General features: G+C 38.0%; 1 protein-coding gene across 1 annotated transcript in view; it reads left to right on the forward strand.

The window, feature by feature from the left end:
- The window catches only part of GRID2 (glutamate ionotropic receptor delta type subunit 2), a 1430685-nt gene extending 1409617 nt beyond the window's left edge, over positions 1 to 21068 (forward strand). Inside the window, exons 15-16 of the mRNA XM_057502448.1 lie at positions 15237 to 15477; positions 18162 to 21068. Coding sequence (XP_057358431.1) covers positions 15237 to 15477; positions 18162 to 18584 — 664 coding nt within the window. The 3' untranslated portion in view covers positions 18585 to 21068. The remainder of the gene's footprint in view (positions 1 to 15236; positions 15478 to 18161) is intronic.
- The last annotated feature ends 1137 nt before the right edge of the window (positions 21069 to 22205 follow it).

The raw sequence follows: 22205 nt of genomic DNA on the forward strand, positions 1-22205 counted from the left end.
CAAGGAGTAGGGTCACTTTTTGTAAGAGTTAGGATAGAAAAGAGAGTGATTATCACTTAAAAGACATAAAGGAGTTTCTACCCAATAGCTTAATCTTCTCAATAAAGTAGGAAATGAGATGCTCTGCAAGAACAAGGTGCGTTGGCAGTTAGTTCCAGGTTTGGGAAATGTGTGGGAGACTGGAAAAGTTGCTGTGAGGATATGATACAGGGATAACTGGAGCTGGATTAACCTGAGGGCCCATTACGCTGTGACATTCCTTACTGGAACTCCCAAGTCCAGTTTATGCCAGAAGCAGGGTCATCCTCAAGTCCCCAAAAGCTCACCTAAATGAAAAATGCACCGACATTGTCAAAAATGCTAAATTTTTACTATGACTGACAAGATCAAGTGCTGTGAATTCTAAGTATTGGTCGACAACCTTGCTTCTTCCGCCCAGCATAAAATTTAAAGTTTGATCTCATGAAATGTCTGGGAGTTAGAGTCTCGTAAATAACATCAAATCTACCCATTGTGCTCTTTGCTGCTCTGTGGCTGGAATCTGCTTGTATGAACTCCCCTACAGTGAGAATAAGACTTCATAATTAAACTATGTCGCTGTTGCCTTTCATGTATTTTTCCTTTTGGTAAGTGAACAATTTTATTCCTCTCATTTTTCCACATCATATTCTCAGTGCTGTAATGGGTCTCCCACAGCTCCAGGCAGTTATTGGTTCTTGGGGGGAAATGCTCTGTGGCATTATTGATTGCAGCCTTCATGAAAAGGACAGTGATTGACTGTGCCTGTTCCGAGGCAGCTGTGAATTTGCTGCGCAGTGATAGGGCCTTCAGGGGCCTCCTCAGGCTCAGCCTGACAAGAGAGCTAGACAGTGAGCTAATTTCATTGAAATGGAGCACCGTTACCCCAAATCGTAGGCAGTCCCTCAAAGTAAACCCAGGTCAGTGGAAGGTTAGTGAAAACATGGTCAGGAGGATAGTAACGGACGACAGGGAATTTGAGGCTGCCCCTGCCATCTTCACAAGGCCTCTGGCCCCTGGCTGGGCCTCCTGAGAGCTTCACGTGTCATCCTCACTGCCTCCCTGTTTTCCTCAGCTCTTCACAGCTGCCTGCTTCCTCACCCACGATCTCAATACTTCACACTCTAATACTGTTTGTTTTCCCGGTAAAGTATCAGAATGGACACTGACTTAGGCAGCAGTCTGGGTTTGGGCTTAGCCGTGGTTTATCTCAGTGTTCAGCTCTGAAAAGAGAAACTGGAAACCTATAGCAAATGACTTTACTACATCATCATGGATGCACCGCATTAATCTTTATAATGATTATAATGATGCCTACCTGGTACTGAGAACTTAATATATGTCAGACATCGAAATGCTGTGCATGCTGAGCACTTTTCATACACAATAAGATTTAAGATCGTATTCTTCCTTTCCATGAATTAAAAAAACTAAAGCTCAGAGGGGTCATGTTATTTGCCAGTTCACACTCAGGAAATAATTAAATGAAGATCCCACCCAAGTTTGTCTAACTCTAATGATTGTGATCTTCACTGCTACATTTTCCTCTTCCAAAAATCTCAGTGCTTACATTGTTTTCCCTCCTTCACATTTGCTAAACCCTTATCTGTCTCTGTACCTGACTATCATTTTTTGACTTCTCTCTGATCACCATTTATTATGTCTATGCTTTCCATTCACCTTCATACTTGCAAATGGTTTTGTGAATAGAATTCATATCATCCATTTATTTTTTGCTCACAAAAATACCTACTATATTGGAGTTGTACCTTTTGACCCTTTGTACCCTCAGTTTTCTCTATAGATCATACCCTGATTTATCAAAAGTGTTAAGACTAACATGGGGTAGGAGAAGATGATGGCAGAGAAACTAAATTACCATTTAGTCTCAGAGGGGTGCTGGCACTTAAAGGGCCCTGCCATCAATTATTAGATATGATCTCTGTGGACCTTGTTTGCCATACTTCCCATTTACATGCTTATAGGCAGACATTGCCCAGAGCTGAAAGAAAATGGGATACAAATATTTAAAATAAAAAAAAATAAGAAACCTACCAACTCTGCCCAATGGTCTCAGGCTATGATTAGTGACATAAAGCAGTGGTAACCTCTCTCCTCTTTCTTCCACACTCTATCTGAGATGTGCCCTGACAACAGCTTATCTTGCTCCTGGATCTTACACCAGTTCTTGCATATGAAAGATACTGGGGGACCTCCAGAGCTTCGTGAGCCATCATTGAGACTCACTGAGGGGTAACTTGGTGTTTAATGTAACAAGAAATCTAGAAGCAATTCTGATATTTTAATTTCCTCTGATTCATGTTGCAGGTCATGCCTCACTACAGGAACTGGATAAGAGCATAAGTCCTCTTTTTCCATTATAACCACAGGAAAATCACTTCAAAGCACATTTACTGTAGTCTCATAGGCTGTAGCCTCTCCTAGAAAGTTAGCCAACAAGAGTAATGAGATCTACAGAGTGGATCTATTTCTCACCTTATGCTTGTTGCTATGGTAGCATGCCCATTTATTAAATATGGAAGGCCATTACTCATACCAACGTATATAGCTTGAGTTTTACTTCAATAATCTTTTCATCAGAGGGTTCTATCCTTTTTACTCATGTAGAAACAAAAAATCAAGTATAGTAGTATCCAGTATTGCTTACCACCATATACAAGTAAAGATTCTTCAGAATTTACCAAGATTCTGGGCAATTTGGTTACTGAAAAATATAAATGACTACCCAAACATGGGTAAATTTTACTCCCACAATTATTCATTAAGGCTCAGATGAATATTTCAGATGCCCAACTAACTAGACTGCTTTGATTTCTAACTCACCAAGATTTAGAGCAAATTTGAAAGGCTGATGATGTGAGGTTTGGGATAGAGTAGAGAAATAGCAGGCTCCGCAAATGCCTCCATTTCGTACATACACACACCTGATGTTACCAGGCCTATTTCTGAATAAAGAAACCAGCCACCCGGTCCCTCTGACAATTGTTATCGGGACTGAATGACATTGGATTTTTATCAAGCCTCTCTGAGTTATTGAAGCCTCCCATAATCAGCAAGTAAGTAAACATTGCCGTGCATATAGCTCTTGCTATTACCGTGGAAAACAGCAAGCAGCTCTTGCAAGCTTGCGCAGGAACTGTGCGAGTCCACACCCCTTTCATAACAGCAGCACAGCCATTTCACTTTATCTCAGCACATAGATACATGGAAAAATAGACTATTCCCTTTGTACCTATTGGTGAATTTTCTAGTAACTGCTGAAAACTTCACTCCAGTAAGCAGTTAGTCCTGCTGGTTGAAGAAAATAAAGGCATTATCTGAAGTAATAGATAAGTCTCATTAAGAAGATGGAATAGACTAATTCTTGCAGCATATCTGCCATGCGTGGGAAAACTAAGTTGTGAAGTAGAGCAGAAACACATCAATTATCCTTTCTGCATGGGATTAGATGAGTCTCACTGCCACTTCATAGCACATTATGTAATTTTTTAATAAATAACCATTTATATCAGAATACCTCAGCTTGCTGCCTCAAAAAAAATAAAAGGATAGCCAATACTTCTATTCCAAATAAGATTGCTCCTAAAACTGCTTAAGGAATTCAGGCAATCTATTTAAAATGTATGTTTCTATTTCTTAACATATGCCCAAAGAGTGGGTGTTTAGTAGGAGCCTGAAAACAAATGCTGTATATCTGATGATGTTACACTTTTCATAAAGAATGTCACCTACTCACTAAAATAAACTCTCCACATTCAAAATGTTTGGGAAATCTGGTCTTAGGTAATGATCTGTGATCAGTTTACTTTATGTAGTCTAACAGTGTTATATTATGTGAAGTACTTAACAATTTTAAGTAGGTTTAGCTATCTCTCCCACACTCTTGTTTATAGAATTAATTTTTATTAGCAAATGTTTTTATATGTCTATAATATTCCAAATACAGAAATTTTACATCACAGGAGGTCAATTAATGGAACTTTATATATGAAGACTTTGCTTATTAGAGTAAATGCTAAAGCAGTGGGCTTCCTTGTTTGAACTTGTGGATTCTGTAATAAAAACAAGATAATGATATTAGAAATTATTATTAAAAGAAAAAGATATTATATTTGTACACATCTTAGTTTTTAAAAGCAAATCTTAAGGGTCAGTAGGGAGAAGCAGCAGCATAAATTCTGCAGGTTCTGAGTCTAAGATCAAGTTCTATTCCAAAAAATAAGTCAGAGGGAGGACGAAGGAAGTCAGAAGAGCAACTCCAGAATTAAAGAAGTGCTGCCCAGGAAAGTTGCTTCTAAACGTCAGGTGGACTCCGAAACCACGGCACCCGCTGCTGTGTGAGCCACGAGTACTGGTCTGCTCAGCAGCTACAGTGGATCCTGCAGACTGGGTGTCTTAAGCCATGGAACTTTATTTCTCACGCTTCCAAAGGCTGGAACTCCAAGATCAAGGTGCAGGCAAGATAGGTTTCCTTATGAGGCCTCTCAGACAACACTTGCTCCGAAAGGTTGTTCCTAAACAGCCCATTGCTCCCAAACAGAGTGACCCTTTTGCACACTGTCTTTCATTGTGCTGCCCCTGTCATAACACATAATCACCCTGTGGTGGAATGACACAGTAGCATAATTATAGATAATCATCCAAGAAACAGTTGGGGCTTTTTTTCCCTCACTTATAGAAACATTAAAGCATGTTCAGATTCATAATGGAAAGAAGTTAGAAAGTAGAACTCACTTTTTAAAATGTCTAAAATGAAGAGACTCTGATTATCTTTCTATGTTTTAGTCTTGGAGAAAACTTTGTTACTGTTTAATACTCTTTACTAAAAAATTTGAAACACTTTTTCAGCAGACTAGGAATAATGATAAGTGTAATACAAAATATCTAAAATGTTAAAATGTGATTTTTTTAATTATAATTTTTAAATAAAAACGAGTTGGCAATAGAAATGTTTTGCAAATTATAAAGTGACATTTTAAAAAGAAAGGCTTTCCATCTATAAAAAGATGGGTAAAATAGAGTAAATCATTTTCCTAAAGTTGCATTATTGCCAATCATCTAACTCTTGACTGAGAATTTTAATTATTACACTGAGAATATCCACCAACTTTAGGTCAAATACATAGAGTTCTTTTTTTTTTAAGTATGTATCAATATACAACCTGTAAGTTAGGAGCTGTTATTTGCATCATAAAAGAATTCTCATTATTAAAATACCTACTACTGTAACAGCTCTTAGAACAGTGAATTCCTTCCATATATTTAAACTGTTATTCAACTTACAAAACGTTCATCATTTATGCAAGTGTTCATAAGAATGTTTGTTCAAAAGTTTCCTTCTCCACAATCTTCTCTCTCCTAACGTTGTGCCAAAGATACATATCACAATCCTTATCCGTTCATGCACAGCACACACTTCAAGACCCACTTATTTTAAGATTTAGTTGTCAGGCTCAACAATATTAAAATATTCATAAAATGTGTATAATACACTAAGAAAAATAAGTTTGACTTTGTGACCCTTTTTCATAAACACACATTTGAAAGCTCTATGCAAGATTTTGTCTTGCCTGAAGAGTAACTGTAAGCAGATGATCACTGCCAATTTGTCACTGCAGAATGAGAGAATTTTTCCCCTTCACCCTATAACCCAAATATCACACTGAGCTTAAGGATGAAGCTGACATTTTAAAAGATCACCAAAAGTGTTCTCTTTCCCATTGCAATTATGCCCTCTATCTCAGTGGGAGCCACTGGCGGGGCCTTTTTAGCTCTCCAGCGTCTTTCTGACGTGCTTTCATTATCCTGATTATCTATTCATTTGCCGCCCAGCACTCATTTTATGAAAGATCATGTCTGCCATTTCTATAATGAGTGCTTGACTTTTACTGCCAGCATAAACACATAAAATATATAATAATTAAAGTTCACTAGTCACCAAAGTCTTGAGATCCATCATGTTGCTAATTTGATTTTTCAGGCAATTGCTTCTCTGTGAACAAGGCTGATTTTGTCCCCTAGGCAGCGTGAAAATTGGGGTGGAAGGAGATGACTCTAACCTTCAGAGATCAGTTGGACTGGGCACCATATATTTCAACTTCAAAGCTTATCTTCAGCCAAGTAACATATCTCTAAAATCTGATGATTGTCAGAGCCAACAAAAATCTCATCAATATTTGTAAATAGAAATTGTCTTAAGTAGTTAAATAATGCAGTTTTCAAAATAGTTAAGTGTGATTTACTAAATACTGTACCTTTTATGGGCTATTGTTTAAACTCTAAGGAAAAATTTCCTTGGGATAACTATGGAAGTTTATATGACATAGATAGAAACTCACATTATGTTGACTTACACAGAGTAAGGATAAGGTTTAAGAACACCACTTCCTTATTTGTTTTGTAACACTGGCAAAGTCCCCTAAGTGCCTCCTGCTAATGAATTCATCTGACGTTTACTCTAATCACAAAGAAATTAATGAATTCATGTGATATTCAAGTGGCTTTCTGGGGACATCAGGATGTGTTACACAAAGTGTAATGTTTGTAAAGGATACAATGGAAGACATGTTAGCCAAGGAACTTGAATAGTCAACTCTCAATTAATAAAGTAGCAGGAAATAAAGAGACAGCTTCTTTTTATATGGATTTTCTTCAGGGATAATAAAAATCTTGACAGTGTATTCAGAAAAAGGCTCAGATGTCCGAAGGCCTAGGTTTGAGAGCTGGCTGATCACTAACCAGCCTTGTGGCCTTGGGACATTTTCTTCACCTCTTAGCTTCAATCTCTTCTGCTAAAAACAAGAATTTAATGACATCGACTTTCTTAAGGCCTTTACAAGAATAAGATATGGGGGCACACAGCAACCAATCAATCAATCAATCAATGCAATTCTTTCCTCACAAGGTTATTTTAAGAAGTAAATCAAATGATATGCAATGTTTTTGATAAGTGTTTTATAAACTGTGCAACATTATGCATGCATGTGTTATTGTTATTTCTTTGGAAAATAGGAAAATAGGCATACAGTTTCTTCCCCATACACCAAAAAATGGACGCCTTAGGAAGACATTATTTATTATGTAAGGACATGGACACTGCTTTCTTAATAAGAAAACCAGATCTGACCAGTTAAAGATTTTATCAGACTATCTTTTTCAAATTTAAAAGTCAGATATCATGTTCAAGCTTTACAGGATAATTATCCAGCCCTCTAATATGGGGCAGTCTTCAATAGTAACTGAGTATATAATTAAATCCAGTCCTGTGGATGCAGCCCTGTGCTGGGGAGATAGACAGGTCATGTCACCTCACTGTGCAGGAGTCAAGTATGACCTCATCTCTCAGACCCCTCGCATATTGCCTCCCAATACTAATATGCTGTCACACTCATAAATCATCTATAGTAATTTTTACCAGCCCTAAAAACTCCTAATTAGTTTACAGTACTTCTAGTCACACAGAATTACAAAACATTTTTATATTTTTTGATTAAAAGAGACACCACCTTTTCTGCCTCAGTTGATTGTCTTGCCTATTCTTAGTAAATCATAATCACTTCCCTGGAATTTCTTCCAGTCATGTGTTTGTTCATATCCCTTTGATTTCAAGATAAAGCTTCCATTGTCTAGAAAATGATTCAACAAATAACATATAGCAGATGATGACTACTACCTGACCTCAAATAATTAAGGCAATGCTCTTTTGGAATATGGGTGGTCCTGATCTCAGGGCAAATGTCCAGGATATTCCAGGATAGTCAGGAAACCAAGGAAATCCAAAATCCACTTGAAAAATTATACTGCCATTGTTAACATACAATGTACATCAAATTCTTTCACAAACGCATGATATATACAAAATCAACGTATGATCATAGTACTAATTGAAAGGCACACACATATTAATAATAATAGGCGTTACTACATACTAAGTACTAAGTATCAATCCATAGTCAAAACTCTGTAATATGAGTCAGAATCTCTGGCTTTCAAACAGATCCTCTGAATTTCAGTACCTTTGTCAGTAAAATGGGAACTGTTGCCTTCATAGAATTATTTGCTGTGGACTCAGCAACTATCCAACAGGACAAATGTGGCTCGGGCCTGTTATTGTAACTACCAGGGCAGAGTTGAATAGCTGCAACAGAGATTACATGGCCTGTAAAGTCTAAAATACTATCTGGCCCTTAATGAAAAAAGTGTTTAATGACCTGTGGTCTAAAAGACGATAGTTATCAATTTATTTGAAATGCCATATTCACCTATGTGAGGTCTCAGGCAATCTTAGTGGACTGGATTTAAGTAACTGGCATCTGGCTCAACTAACTTGCAAGAACTAGTTAGAAGTCCAATTAAAGCTTAGAAAATAGCTCCTAATAGTCTCCCTTAGGCTATCTGGTATTACCGAGAATAGATGCTATCAGTAAATATTTGTGTCTAATACTACTGACTGATCATTAAGAGATTTTGCTTAAGAAAAAATTGACTGATGCCTGATTCACAGAAAGTTGATAGAATTTGTTTTTACAACTCTGATGTTCAAATAATGATACCAGATATGCCAGTCAGAGTGTCACTTAACTGAATGTAAAACCTGAATCTCTGGTAAGTGTTTTTGTGTCAATCTAAGTCTACCTACATTTTCCAAGACCAGTATGAAAGAAATGATGAATGAATGAAAAACCTATTGAGCTGACGTTTTTCTGAAAACCATTCACATGCTATTAATAATTCTTTCCCAGTAACCTTGGAGAGGAAAATTTTGTGAGAACCCAGCAAATGAATTTAACAATGTGGATATTCTGAGCCAAAATAGATCCACTTGGTGTGTTAAAAAGTTTTTTTATTTTTTTCGTTATTCTGAAATTTTCTCCTCAGTGATAAGTGACATTAAATATTAATCAGGAATGAGACTCTATCCTAAATATCGTTTTAATTTTGGTTACATAAAGGTCATAAGTATGTAATAGATAAATGTTTTTGAAATATTAAAATTCTGTATTTTCATCCTCACCAATCCCTAGCTCTAAGTTGCCTCAATATGTCCAAATTAAAGAAGTGCCTGCAGGTCTCACATCATAGAATCTCCATCATTATGAAGCTAAAATTCCCTTTCACTATGACAGGCCAAGAAGTGGGAAGACCTGAGGCATAAGAGGGGTATCTAGGACAGCACAGGAAAGCTGCAGCTTTTCTTGTCAAAGGTTTCCAGCAGAGGGAGATGGGCATGTTGGGGGCCACTGGACGGACTCAGATGCACACCAAGAGTAGAGGGCCTGAAGCTCCCCTTCCTGTCTGGTCTCTATGGGGTTTCCTGGGCTTTTCAGGTCCTGTACCTACAGAGGACACCTCAAATGGCCGAGAAGCCAGAGCTTCATGTTCAGGAAGAAGCAACATTTCAATCTTCATTCCTAGGCCTCTCTGGCTCCCATGTGGTATGACTGCAGAGGTAGAGCACCCCAGAGGCCGGGTCAGCAGGGAGGAGCCCATAAGCCCAAAAAGAACTCAGAAGGACATTCACCAACTTCAGCAGACATAAAGCCTCTGTCGACTTTAGCAGCAGTCACCAGTTAATGTCTAAGGACTGAAGCTAGGCACCCCCGTGCCTCAAAGGCAGCTGCCAGAGCAGATCCAAGGACCAGCAAGAGGCCAGTAGATCCCTCTCCACAAACCCCCAGTACGGGATGTCCTCTCATCCTCTGTAAATCCTGATGCCATCTTGGAAAAGCACAAGGGAAACAGGGAAAAATCAGAAGGACTGAGTCGTTCACTCAAGTAAATTGAGCTAGAGCTAGAGACATGTTAAATTATGAGATCAGATTAAATTTTAAATCATACTGAGCTAATTTTAGATTTGTTCCCACTGCTCAGTGGGCCTGGTGCTCCTGAGGAAGATCAATTATGATATAGGGAAAAGCTACGTTTTCTTTGCATACCCAAATTGTAGTGTGAATAAATTTGTAATCATGCTACAATTATATTGTTTGGTTTAGAGGAACCATATTGATGATAATTTTACTCAGGGTCTAACAAATCTCTGAAACTAAAAGAGATAGCTCTTCTCTAAGTAGTTCTGTGTTAGATGCTGTGTAGGGTGACAGAGGGAGATGTGTTGGAAGACAGACCTCAGGACTAGCCACAACTCAGCTATTGACTCTGTATTAATCACTGAAAAAGTCATTTAATCTCTACTATCTTGCTTCCCAACAGATACATTTTAGATGACATACTAGAATATTGCTGGAAAATTGATCCCTTTACCCCTCAAGAAAGCTAAGGCAAGGCCTGCGATGGCTGGAGCCCCCAGGCCTTTCATCCCTGGCTCCCCTGGTGTGCTACATGATTCAAATCTCGTTTATTGAATGTGATAATTTGGGGGAATTGTTTTGTATGATTCAGTTTCTCATCCATAGAATGGGTGGAGGGGGAAGCATAAAGAATAGATGATGTCCCCCGTGTTCCTTTATTCTAGTAGTTTATGCTTTTCTGAACACAAGTTTAAAAATTCCCATTGCAAGCTATATACATGATCTGAAAAATGAATTCCTGCACTTTAAAAAATTCTCTGATTAACCCTATATTCTTTCCCAGCAGACACTAAAAATCCAATGTCCTTTTTCTCAGATAACCAGTATTGGTTTTTTTTACATCTCAGGATGAATTTAGTGTAAGAAAACTAGAAAGGAAGGCAGAGACTGCTATAGTATTTAAAGGCAAAATCAAAGTTACTTATGTGGGACTAGAAATTCGCATCCATATTTCAGCAACCAATTCTGTTATAAATAAATTTGAAAATTAATTTTTGGGGTAGTGATTAAGGATGGTAAGTGATCAATAATTCATGCAATTCTCACACACAAATGAAGTTATCCTCAAAGTATAAAAAGCTTTTCAAGATGAACACCTCAAACCTGTTGAATATTTTTATTTGAATATGAAAGAAGGATCTTTTGTTTCCCTACTCCCTTCCCTGAAATCTGCTCATTTTGTATCAATAAAGAGTGTATTGCATGCAGGATTATCTATTAGCCATTTTCATATCGAAGCTAAGTTTTAGTTTCTGTTTGATAAGATTACAAATGTTTTAATATTTTTGGACAAAAGAAGGAAAAGCAATGTTCTTGTAGTGAATCAATCATTCACAGATTCATCTGTGAATGTAACTCTCAATTAGGAAGTAAGTACCAGAACAAGGGCAGAGAAAGAACGGCTGTCACATACACTGACAATAATAATTCTAGCTTTTGAGTTTGGGTGGCCTACTAGGTGCCAAGCAATGAGCAAGATGCTTTTGTGTATCCTCACTGTGACCCTTCTCCAAAGGGGTAAAAATGGAAGGAATTTTTCTGACTACACTCCAAGAAGAGGTTTTACTCATTCAGTTGTTCATCGTGGTCTACTATCCAACTTTCTCATAGCTTAACGTTTACAGCACCAAGTTTACTTTTACACACATTTCAAATCCACAGGTTAACTAGAATGGCAGGAACACTTTGCTCTCTATGAGCAAAGACTGCCATCTTGTGGAAATTGCACATATAACACACATAATCCTTCCACCTTCTCTTCGCACACATTAAGAATTTTGCAACTAGATTCTTGCATTGTACACACATACGCACACATCAGTATTGCTTATCATTAAAAGGTGAAACTTTACTTGTGATTTTACCTCTCATTTAAAGATGCCGGTGCTTTTGAACATTAAAAAAAAAATCCTCATTATATAAGGACTCATCCCATTAGTCTTTAAGGCAGTACATTAGATTTTGCTACACTTTCTTTACCTAATCCTTAAATAGGCTTTTGTTAAATAATATAATGGAGGGTGTATTTCTGATGAAATATTTAGATTTTGTAGCAAGAATTTATGGCAGAATTCTGGATTTAGAGAACATTCATTCCCTTCCAACACCTCTTCCATGCCAGCCCGTATTCCTGGGAGCTGTTGTGGGCTAGTCAGAGCTAAACAGAGAGATCCTATGGTCCAGTTTCTCTGTCTCTCACCAGAGATGGGAGCTCTCTGCAGTACCTTGTCTACCATACTTCCTGAGATCAACCATATGAAGAGATCTTTGTGGTGTGATGAGATTTGAAGGCATGTAAAGAAATCTCTTTCCTCTTTACTCCTCCCAGTAACTCACACCACCCAGCTTGCTGAACCTAAAAATTCTACAATTAAAACAAATTCTGTGGACTTGAGGCCCTTTACCCCATTAGAATCGAAATGGATATCATCAAGTATGTATACTTCAATGATTATGTTTCAAACCAAATTGTTCTCCAGGTGTGGAAATAATATAGACACATTGAAAACGATACCAGATGCAACTGAGAGCAAAAAAGCCATAATCCATTCCTGAATGAATGAGAGAACAAACCGACCTGAAGTGAGGGTGTGAAAAAGAAATGATTCCACAGTGTTGCCCCAGCCATTCTGGTGGAATGTACAGTTACAGTTTAGCATAAATTTTGAACCCAAGAAAATACCTGGCATGAAATCACCCTTTAAATATTTATTGGATGGATAGTTGAATAGGAGGGAATGGAATAAATTCCAAAATAACAACAATGATAAGAAAAAAGTAGAGTCTGAGGGCAGGATCCATTTACCCAAAACTTTTTGGACATATTCTGTCAATAATATGTCCCTGCTGTGTGTCAGCCAGTAGGGAAGACAGTGAGTACACATGCCAGGAAGGGGAACACATGTTATTCAAGTAGCTACAATTATAAATGATGGTAAGAGCTATGAAGGAAAACCTGTCCACCTCCACAGACACTGACTGACACAGAGCGGTGGGAGTAGGAGGCCAGGGAAATGGGAGCTCATTTTGTAAGCAGATACATTCTCATTCAGCAAATGCTGCTGATGTGTCCTTTTATTTCTGCATGTACCTATAAGCTCAAACTTAAGAATTATTTTTTTAGAGATGACTAAATTTTTCCTTCAAGAAATTCAATACTGCCCTGACTACAGTAGGCAAATACCTAAAGAGTCTGCCAACATCATTTGAGTGGTTCATGGATACACCGAGCAACTCTGATGCTCTGGTTGCACGTTTCTGACTACCTAATATGGTGCTGCAAATCCCCGCAGAGTTGCACTATTTCTTATGTGTATTCCTTAAAACACTGACTACCTCCATGCATTATTAACATACGTTTCAGGGGAGAAAAATTAGGAAAGAAGAATGAAAGTCAGATATGTTCGGGAAATGCTGAATTAAACAAAAATCATACGCGTTTTCCTTCTCTGCAGGTCCTCTTAAAGCCTTTAATAGGCTGACTTCCTTGTAAATTTCCAAGAGGGTGTTTCTCCTTAATGAGCACAGAATCCTTCTCTTGCAGAAGCTCTTTAGGTGCCTGTCTGCCATGGAACACACTTTTAGAAATTCTGGAAATACAAATGACTGTCTGGGATACAGATTGGAATAAGGGTGCAATATAATCCAATAATATTAATAATCATTTCAGTAAAGAAAAATTAACCAAATTAGCTGCGCTTTTTGACACTGAAGCCACAGAAGTTTAGACAGATCAGTTCCCTAAGAAACAAGCCCAGGCTGTGAGGGAGGCCCTAGGGCAGTGTCAGTCCGTTGTGTCAGCAGGGGGGGCAGAGCTGTCCCTGAGGGAACATCCAAAGGTGGACGACAGTGACCTGGGCCCCACTCCCCTCGGAGCCCCTGGGGCTGGTCTGACTCTTAACTCAGGGTGAATGTTGATTCCACCCCCAGCATTATCTTTTGGCTCATTCCTACAGACATGTGGATAACATAAAACAGGTAAAAAGGTAACACATTACCAAAAGCGAATATTTTCTCCTTCCAGAGAGGCTTTGCTTTTCTTGCTAAAGTTTTAAGCAGTCTGTCCCCAAATAATCCCAGACCTGGGGTAAGAGTACAAATACAGGTCCACATAAGATGTTTCTATGTAAACTATGCCTAGCTATTTACAAATTATAAATCAAGCTAAAAACAGTTGGATAAAATGTTTTATTCTCTTACCTTCAGGTAAGAGACCTCTAGGAAGCCAGGTTTGAGGTTCTATTCATGACTGGCTGGGCATTCTGCACTGGCCTCTGGCCCCTGGTCCCTGGTCCACTCTGTCCTGTCCAGAGAAATCTCCCACACAAAGCTGTCTGAGCTCTGGCTTCGCTCTCCAGACTCAGGGCCTACAGCCCTCTGATGCACTGCTGGCAGCGGTCCTGCCTGTGGGTGGAAATCCATGGGAATGGGCCTTCAAGGGTCAGGAGGAGTACTCTGGGCTATGGGGGGCAGGAAATCCTAGGGCCTCCCGGGCCTGGGGCACACGGTTCTGGCTCAAGCATTGGCCCTGACCATTCTCATCCTGTCGGAAGGGGCACAGCTGGAGGAGGGCCGAGCAGGCAGTCTCAAGTAAAGCCTAAAGTGTTTAGACATGAGAGTAAAACCTCTAGAAAATCACACTTAAAAAGCTGTAGTCTTTGGAGCTACCCTCAGACTCTCTGGAGGTTGGGGGAGAAAAAGAAGAAGAAAAGTATTTCTTACTTGAATTTAAGTACTTCTGAAAGCCTCTAGTCAACTTTTCTTCTTGTTCTCCAGGATAAGATTATTTCCCCTTTGGCACTAAAAGGAAAACTAGATCAGTTGTGTGAAAAACCAGAAATGATGTATTTTATCAACTTCAAACTTGTCCCAAGGCTTTCTCCCACACTGTGTTAAATAATAGAAGCCCTTTTAATTGAATTTCTTTGTGTGTAGCATATGCTGGGCGACATTATGCCAGCATCTTGCTCTAAGCAGCATAACGTTCTTCATAAAAGCATTAAGATCCAGAGCATCGCTCTGCACGTAGGGAGGGAGCACTGAACTGCAGCAGCTGGAAACCACATAAAATCAGGGCCTCTGAAATGTAATTGTAAAAACACATTGCAACAAACCAGGGGAGGGGTGTTTAGAATTATAGAATAGAACCAAAAAAAGACGAGGAAGGAAGCGGGGAAGGGAGAGGGAAAAGCCCTGTGACACAAAGCTGTCTATAGAATCAGAGCGATAATGCTTTCCGGGCCCTAATATTCCATCTGCAGGCTGGTCTATATATATTCATTTTGCCTTGACAGCCACCATCCTTTAGAGGTGGGGTTATAAATGGATGTGTTGTGGACAGAAGCAATAACTATGTCTGCAATAACACATGACTGTATTCTTTACCCCAAGGATCCTGGAGCTTCAGCAGAATGGTGACATGGACATCCTGAAGCACAAATGGTGGCCAAAAAGTGGTCAGTGTGACCTGTACTCATCAGTGGACACAAAGCAGAAGGGAGGTGCCCTGGACATAAAGAGCTTTGCAGGAGTTTTTTGTATCCTGGCTGCTGGAATTGTCCTTTCCTGCTTTATAGCCATGCTGGAGACGTGGTGGAACAAGAGGAAAGGCTCCCGGGTCCCATCAAAAGAGGTACTTGACTGAGAGCTTTGACACTAAGTTGAGCCAATCAGCAGGTATACTTCCAGGGAGGATGATCACAAGGAAGAGTGTAATGGGGGTGGAGGTGGGGGTGGGGGGTCCTTATTTCTTCTTTGAAGATTGAAAACCAATTTGTGAAATACAAAATATAAAATCGGTAAGACCAATACCAATTTCCATTTAGGACAGACAAACAAAGAGGAGACTATAGTGTTTGAAAGACTGACAATTTCGTGTGCCATAATAGGCTTGGAAATTCCCCCAAATCTCAAGATAGACTTTTAACTCAACAGTTTTTTTAAAGGCTGTGATTTCCTTGACCAATCCACAAAGATGCTATCATTTTATTTCAATTAGCTGTTTAACTTACAGGTAAATCCCTTGTGTCTCAAAGATTCAGCCTGAGGAATGCAATGCTACAGTAAAATAATCAGAATATTCTCTTCATCACAATTGACTGCTTCCCTCTCTCTGTATGTAGACGTATAAAACTGGGGATATGTCTTTAGCTCTTTAATGACTCTAAGTTTAACGAATCCATGCCATGGAATCATCTAGAATTCAATTTTTCTCCTTCACTCTTGAATCAGCTTAACTCCAGGGCCATATGAAAATGTTTTTGGAGGTCTGAAAGAATAATTGCCGAGTTACACATAATATTGCTTCTCAAGTGGCATGTGCCATTTTCTTCAAAAATTATGGGGTTTAAAAGTACCAGAGAAAATCTGAAGTTTAAATAAACTACTAGGTTCATTTATCATATTTCCACTGAACCAAAAAGGTGAAAATTTTTTATATAATGAAATCATACTCACTGAGGTTTCACAAATTGAAATGAAAACCAGCCTGAATCTGCTGAATGATTTGGTTTGCTGGATAGCTTCAAAGAAGGACAGTTTTAAACTTTTTGTGCATAAACCTTGGCTAACTGATGTCTAAAGTGAATCCTGAGAGGATATGCTTTAATGCACAAATAAAAATGACTTCTCATTTGCATGTGAATTTTTGCATGTTACTGTATTCTTTCAAACATACTGTTTTCTAAAGTAGTCCAAGGATTCCTGCCTATCACCTTATATGCAAAACTGATCAGCACCATTTATGAGGAAAAGCTTGCTTGGCTCAACAAAGATAAATCTTACTTCCTGCCTGTCTGAATGAGCATATATTCTAAATTAGTGGAGTATGAACTAAAAATTAATCAGGTTTTATTATAGTGTTTTCTTTATGGAATAAGCTTGTGGTATCGCTATTGACACTGATTCAATGCAAAAGACCACATTAATGCAACATTATAGCTGAGGCTTCATATTCTCAAAAAATCTGGAAATTAAGGACTCCCCAAGCTCCTTATATTTTGAATTACTATATATGATATTAAATTTTTGCATTATTATATCTGTTGATGGATGACTACATTATAGTTGCTATGGGAATCATAAAATTATACCTCTCAGCCCTCCAAAGTCTCAGTGATAATACCGCATTAATGGATATTTTTTATTGGATTCTGAAATGAACAAGGAGAAGGAAAAACAGTGATGCACATCAGGATAGTTTTCACTGAGGAGTACTATAACAGCACAATGAAAATAATACACACTCCATTCTAGCTCATGACAGCTAATCCAGATTGCATGAACAAACATTTTTCCTCTTGTGATTAATAGATATCATTAAATCTTCATAATTTAATTTAATTTATTGAACATGGCTATAAATATGACTGATAAAAAACACAATTTCATTTCTTCCTAACTTTATTTTTCAAACATTGGGCTTTAATGCTCACTTCTAGTAAAAATCCTGAGGGATTTATGAGTTGGTTTCAACACCAAAAGCCTGAAGTTTTACCTCTTTTTCTTTACTAAGTGCCTTCTTACTAAGACCCCATGAACATAGTTTGAAGCATCTTTGATTTAGAGGCCATTTAACATAAATCTGGCCCTAAACTAAAGCTGTCACGCACATGCATGACGTGACGGGGTCTTTAAAGGTCCTGCTAACCTCACAATATTGCCTCATTCAGGTACCAGATAGCTTAAGGGTGTGAAATCCCTCAGTTAGAAATTGATTCTCTTGTGTTGAATATTGCTCTGTCTAAACAATCTCATGTCTCTGTAGCCTGAAGAGAAATAACACTTAACAGTCACTAACACTTAGTGTGAAATGCTGTATCATATCACTTGTCTCCAGGAGTGGAAAGTTACAGTTAGGAATGAGTAGTGGAAGGGAACAACAACCAAAAACTCCACCTTGGAATGAGATCCCCGGGGAAAGGAGGAAGCATGCATAAAGGAGAGGGTGGCTGGGGTGGGGAGATGGCATCTCATCCATACTTTCTATTTGTTTGATTTTGCCTGGGTTTCTCCCTGCTCCTAGAGAAGGCAATCTCCCATCTACTGCTCCCATGTTTGTGTAGTTGCATGTGATGTACTTAGAACTCTTAGTGCAAGAAAAATATTTATTACAGATAACCTTATCTGAGAATCATATTGGTACCCCCAGAACCTAGCACAGTGCCTGGCTCATATTAGGTGCTCAAGAAATATTTATTAAATGAATAAACCCCAAAGTTCAGTTGATTACATATCATGTTTGCTGAACTATTTTTTTTTTTTAACCATGGAAGCTAGTACTGATGAGAACCTTATCTTCTTTTTCTTCATCTCCAGGATGACAAGGAAATTGACCTGGAGCACCTCCATAGACGTGTAAATAGCTTGTGCACAGATGACGACAGCCCCCATAAACAGTTTTCCACCTCGTCAATTGACTTGACCCCTCTGGACATTGACACTTTGCCAACACGACAAGCACTGGAGCAAATCAGTGATTTCAGGAACACTCATATCACCACAACCACCTTTATCCCAGAGCAGATCCAGACTCTTAGCCGCACACTGTCCGCTAAAGCTGCCTCTGGTTTCGCTTTTGGCAACGTGCCTGAGCACCGAACTGGCCCTTTTAGGCACAGGGCACCTAACGGGGGCTTTTTCAGGAGCCCCATAAAAACAATGTCATCCATTCCTTATCAACCAACTCCTACCCTGGGGCTCAATCTGGGTAACGATCCAGACCGAGGCACCTCCATATGAGCTGCAGACAAAATCTCTTCACTGTCTCTTCTGTAGGACTCCCTTTGCGAGGAGCGACTGTAATATCGTGGGACTAACATGGATGTAATATTTTTTTTCAATCAGGATTATTAGTAACAATTCTAGTTCTTTCTCCCCACCTCCCCCCTCTTCTTTTCTCCTCTTTTTCTTTCTCTTCTTTCCCTTTCTTCCCATTTCCCTCCACTTTTCTTCATTACTCAACTTGTTCCCCCAGAATATAGTATACTAGGATCCTATTAGTCTGCTTTTCATATACTGTACTTCAAATATAGGAAGTGTGCACTGAGTATACTAAAAGTTTATGCAGGATTAATTTTACATAAAGGCCTCTTATGTAACATTTCTCTGTTTTTAAAAGTATAATTGCAATAACTTCAGTCTTTTCACATTCTTCTGCTGCATCCATATAATGCTCCACTGCTGTTGAGTGTCCTTTAACTGTGGACCAAAGGCAACCCCTGCAGTGTTTATAGAATAATTTCAAGACCATTCAGGCCACATAATATGAGAATGCAATTTTGTAGGTTTACAAAAAAGCCATTAATATGCCAGTCAAGACTACAGTTAAAACTACTCTCGCACTGCAACAGTGCATATGACCTTTATGTGATTGTACAGTACTAAAAGTTCTTTTCTTATGTACAGTAAACTTTATCATATGGCAGAAGCCTCTATTGTGTTAAATAAATTAGTATCTCATATATATATATATATATACATATATATGCACCTATATAATGTGTATATATATTAAAAGGCAGCCATTGCTATTGCAATTCATTTAATAAAGCTTTAGTTTAAAAAAAAGAGTATTGTATACAGAAACTATGTATAGTGCAGGGGGTCTTTTCAGTTAGAAAAGGCAGGTTGCTTTAATGTTATTCTGAACTGCATCATTTGCCAACAGAGAATATTTTGTACTTTTGTTATTAAAACATCCAGGGCGATTTAGTATTTGTTCCTAGATGTAACACATTTGAATAGGTTTTGCATTTGTTACTCGGCAACGTGTAAAGCTAACCTTGATCATTTTACTTTTAATTAATTATCTAAAGGGAAACTGCTATTAGCTGAACCACATCCACAACAGCACATAGAGCTCTATAAGAGTTTAAACATAGATCATCAAAGGTTAATAAATTATCTTCCAAAGCAGTAAGCCAATCAATGTAACTGTAGCTGGGGAGAGGTGGGAGCCCTTAAGAAATATTGATGTGGCCTTAATTACTGTCATATGTTATCCTAAAGAAGAAAATATAATAACCATAATGGGCTCTCAACTTAACCCCCTTTTTTATTCAGTTCTATTTGGAGGAGTTATGTATTTTTTACATTAGTGCCAAGTGTAAAGGGATGTGCCAAGTATAGAGGGATGACAGCAAACACAGTGCCTCTTTGTGCACAACCCTTTTAAGGTAGCATCTCACCTGTTAGAAATGTAGAATGAACTTTGTTTGTAATCTTTAAATTACAAGTGCTAAGTAGGAAGCAAGAACTTATCCTGTGTTTTTACGCAGCCATACACTTATTTTAATCTAATTCATTCCGTAGCTAGGATTGATATAGGAATCAGCCTATGTGATTTGCTTTAGGAGAAATTAAAAGGTATATTCTTAAGGTATATTATATTTTGATGCTAATTCTGTTCTGGGGAGCATCTTGTACTGTCACTGTTTTTGTACTAAATCTTCAAATATTGTCTACTGTGTAAGGCAGAAAAACTTCTTATCATGCAAAAACCATTTTGTTTCCAGGGTAACAAGTATCTAAGTGCATGCACAACTTGTTTTCCCTTGTAACACTCATTATCTCATTCACAATTCTGATTTTAAAACAAAAAAAATCTTTACAACAAACTATATAGGGACATACCAGATGTTGCAGTGATTTTCGGTATCAACAAACTGTTAACCATGTACAATATTTAAAATAGGCCTATTTTGATGTATTGCCTATTATACAAATACACAAAACACTTTTTGGAGGCCTCAGTTATGAGTGGCAGAGCTTTCTGTGTATAATTTGTCTAAATAATTTGTCTAATAAAAATGTTTTCTAAACTTGCTCTCATACCGTTGAAGTCTTAACTATAAAATTTGAAAATGCTCTCTCACAAATCAAATTGAGTTTTTCTAAAAATTTATCCTGAGCTAATGAAAACATAAAAAACATCAAGTTTTACTAACAGAACTAGGCCAAAATGGGTGGCTCTCTACAGACAACACTATGTGGTGTCCTAAACCAATGAAAGACTGCCTTTCTGCACTTTGAGACTGTTTAAACCAACAATATATTTGTTTTTCTTCAAATATGTTTATATTTATGGATGTCTCTTTGAACACTTTTTATGGAAGAAATTTATCCTGTTTCATATAAACGATACAACCATTATAATAGCAGGAAGAGGGTTTGTTATAGCAAAGAAGAAAAGAAAATAAAGGGTAATGATTAAATGTAGAATTTATGCATTAATAATTGCTTTGCTATTAGGAAAATATTCATCATACTAAATCTATTAATTTAAAAATTAATTGACTCCAGGATTATTTCTAAAACTGTTATTTCTGCACTTGAACAATATTTGATTGGTCCTGTTATTAACTCACTCAATGGATATATATCTGAAAATATATTCAGTTCAGATTCAAATCTCTTCTGTTTCAAAATTCCATTAAAAATTATTTTTTAAATGTTGGAATGATGAGTAACTATAGAGATCTAGACTATCTCCCTCATTTTACAAATTCAGGAACCTAAGATGCTAAAAGGCTGTGACTTGCCCAAGTGTTTGGCAATCTAAGTCTTAAAATGGGTCTCTTTTTTTTCCCCCCCATGTAACTCTGCCATCCTTCAGTCACATCCACAGGTCTTCATGGGTTGCAAATGTAGGGACAGCTCAGGTACAATGCCTCTACTCAGTGCTCTCGCCAAGCCTAGCCTGCAAATGTCTGTGAAGCCTCCTTCCGTGTGGGGCCACTGGAGTTATCAGTTGTCTACAGATGGGCGAGTCAGGCTACTTCCCCAAGTCACAGCCGGTGGCACAGCTTGGACCAGATACTGCTGTTGTCTAGAGCTACTGCCTTTAGCCCATGCTTGCCTGGTTCGCACCACTTACACCAACCTTGCTGTTTCAAATCAAGACAAACACCTTTTACCCACGTACTTTTATCCTTCTCAGATGTTGAGTTTTTTCTGTTGGTGAATCATTAAAAGAACTGATTATTACTTCCAACCACATCAGAATTTATACTCAGGTTTTGGTGTAACCATACATTAGGCAATTGTAAGATGTCTTTCCTCCTCATACATATCAAGTGATAGGCAGTTTTGCTGTTTTCTTAATTATGTTATTTTTCATTTCTTCTAGTTTGGGAGTGGTTGTCAACTGAATAAATACTTTATAAAATAGACTTTGCTGAATGGCCCTTTGCTTCATCAATTAAAAAGAAAAAAGGGATGAGAATATCTATATACCCTACATACTGCCTTCTAAGTCACACTATTGCATAACAAATTATTAATATTTTATAACCAGAATTTTGGTATGGTGAAATACATTCTGGATTAGAGTGTAGTAAATAAGGCAGAACTAAGAACTTT

The sequence above is a fragment of the Manis pentadactyla genome, chromosome 5, assembly GCF_030020395.1.
Source record: "Manis pentadactyla isolate mManPen7 chromosome 5, mManPen7.hap1, whole genome shotgun sequence".
NCBI lineage: Eukaryota > Metazoa > Chordata > Mammalia > Pholidota > Manidae > Manis > Manis pentadactyla.